The 2234-nt window shown below is 64.4% G+C and overlaps 1 protein-coding gene across 1 annotated transcript in view; it reads right to left on the bottom strand.

The window, feature by feature from the left end:
- Positions 1 to 2234, bottom strand: part of LOC112968694 (alanyl-tRNA editing protein Aarsd1-like) — a 10341-nt gene that overhangs the window by 6476 nt on the left and 1631 nt on the right. The window contains exons 2-6 of the mRNA XM_026071186.1: positions 1797 to 2026; positions 1589 to 1655; positions 1095 to 1193; positions 635 to 724; positions 448 to 501 (exon numbers count right to left, since the gene is read on the bottom strand). Coding sequence (XP_025926971.1) covers positions 448 to 501; positions 635 to 724; positions 1095 to 1193; positions 1589 to 1655; positions 1797 to 2026 — 540 coding nt within the window. The remainder of the gene's footprint in view (positions 1 to 447; positions 502 to 634; positions 725 to 1094; positions 1194 to 1588; positions 1656 to 1796; positions 2027 to 2234) is intronic.

The following is a 2234-nucleotide window of genomic DNA, read 5'->3' as shown; positions in this document are numbered from 1 at the left end:
GCTCTCCCGCGCGTCCGGCGCAGCGGCGGCCCCAGCAGGCAGCAGACAGCGGCAGCTCACGTTTATTGACCGTCCCCCCGCGTAACCGGCCCGAGCAGAGCGGACAGCTCCGCCGCCGTGCCGCGGGCTCCGCTGGGCCGAGGCGCCGAGACCACTCGCAGCCCAGGCCTGTCGGTGCATGCTCCGGTGCACGGGGGAGACCCTCTGCCGGCTGCGCTGTCCGGGAGCTGGGCCTCAGAGCTCGTCCTGGAGGGAGAGAGGAGCCAGCTGGGGGCGAGGGGGCCGGGGAGGCGTGGGGGGCGCCTGTCCCTGCTCCTCGCTCTGGGGCTGCGCTGCCCCAGGAAAGCAGCTGGAGCTGCTGCAGGCTGGCCCTGGGCRAGCAAGGCCAGAGGCAGGAGCTGCTGTAGCTTTTTTCCTGGGGGGAAGTGGCCCATTAGCTCTACTCACGTCAAGATCGTCCATCGCAGGGGGGGGGCCTTTGTCCGTGACCTTTTGTAGGAGCTGGGTGGGAAACAAACAGTCGTGGCAACGCTGAGCACCCAGTTTCTCCCGCCACCCGCCCCGAGCACCCACCCCACGTGGCACCCGGGGACCCGGAGGCCACGGCGCTCCCAGGCCCTGCCAGCCAGCTCACCTCCGCATACTGCTCCACCATGGCCCTCTCCACCTCCTCATCTCCCTCCCAGTCTCGCCAGTTGTCGAAGTCCACGGAGAGCCAGGCTGGCTGCAGGCAGAGAGAGGATCCCCTCAGGGAGCAGACGGTGCTGAGCCAGACCCTGCGAGGGCAGATCCTCATGGCCGGAGAGGACTGCTCCGTGGGGCGAGCACAGGCCATTCCAGCCCCAAGGCGTGGGGACTGGCCAGGAATGGGAATATGCGTCCCTTCAGCTACCTGACCCTGCTTGTGGCGAGGGAAAGGCCCAGCTCTGTGAGAGCTCTGCATTGGGGTGCCAGCATGGGGACCTCAGTGCCAGCCTGGGGGCAGGTTTGGTCCCTTAGGAGCTGGGAAGCACTGTGTGGGTGCAGTGCATGTGCTGAGGCTGCACTGGGGAGATGGCTCCAAGGTGGGGTCCTGGCTGCTGGGCGCCACGCACCTTAATGTTCTCCTTGGTAATGCGTGGCCAGGCCACTTTCTCCTTCCACTTCCTTATGAAGCACGTGATGGAGCGGTCGGAGCGCTTCTCCTGTGAGTCCTGCGAGAGATCAGGGTGTCACCTGAACATCTGCTCAGCTCCACTCTCTAATCAATGTGCACAGGTTTAAAATTCAGCCATGTTCAAGCTCTGGGACACAGAAGGCCATGGAGAAGGGATGTTTTTGGCCCAAGGCTGTACTAGGAGTGACAGACCCAAGATCAGGGCTTTCCGGCTTGTGCTCACCCCACTCAGCCACCCATCGCCTCTGGGGAAATGGGCAGCACTGCTTGGCGGCATTCACCAGCACTGGAAACCTCTGCAGCGTCAGCAGCACCCTGCCTCCCCGGGACAGTTCAGCTCTGAGCAGTGCTGTTCAGGACTGCACAGGTTGTGTTAATTTTTTAGCCTGACGTGGGTTGTCAGGGAACGGTTTGCTGAGGGACAGGCCTCACCTTGGAGTTCACCCTGGCATACAGGTTGATCTCATTGTAGAATTCCACTCCGTCTGCATTTTTGCAACTGCCAAAATACAATAACACAACCTGCCTTAGGACAAGGCTGGGGCCACGCATGACCTGCTCCGGTGGGGTCCTCCCTGCCCTGCAGGGCGCTCGGAGCTCAGCGCCGTGCCCTGGGCTCCGCGGGGCAGTGGCAGCTCACCTGAACACCAGCCGCTGCTCCTCGATGACGACTTTAACGTCCTGGCTGTCCTCTACGCAGAACTCGAGGAAGACATACCGCGGGCGGTCGTACCACAGCGTCTTTGCGGGTTGCCTTGGAAAACATGAGATCAGCAAGTGTTTCCATGTCTTTGCTCCATCGGCACGCCGCAGGGACTGGGCGGGAGGCACGGGGCGGCGTTTTGGGGTAGCTAAGGTACCTTGGGTACCCTGTACGGGCCAAACACCCGGCCTGGCGACTGCAAGCAGCGAGAGGGAGAGGAAGGGTGCGTGCTGCGGGGCGGCTGCGAGCCGCCTCGTGCTCCCCGGCAGCACGTGTGCCGCAGCGGGCAGCCAGCGCGGTGCAGCGGGCGGCTCGCCCTTGCTCCGCCGGCACCAGCGCGTCCCCGGACCCTCGGCACCCGCCCGAGCCTCCCCC

This window comes from Apteryx rowi, unplaced genomic scaffold (assembly GCF_003343035.1).
Source record: "Apteryx rowi isolate R43461 unplaced genomic scaffold, aptRow1 scaffold_323, whole genome shotgun sequence".
In the NCBI taxonomy this organism is placed as follows: Eukaryota; Metazoa; Chordata; class Aves; order Apterygiformes; family Apterygidae; genus Apteryx; species Apteryx rowi.
Note: the sequence above shows the minus strand (reverse complement) of the source record. Positions and strands in the feature narration are given on the sequence as shown.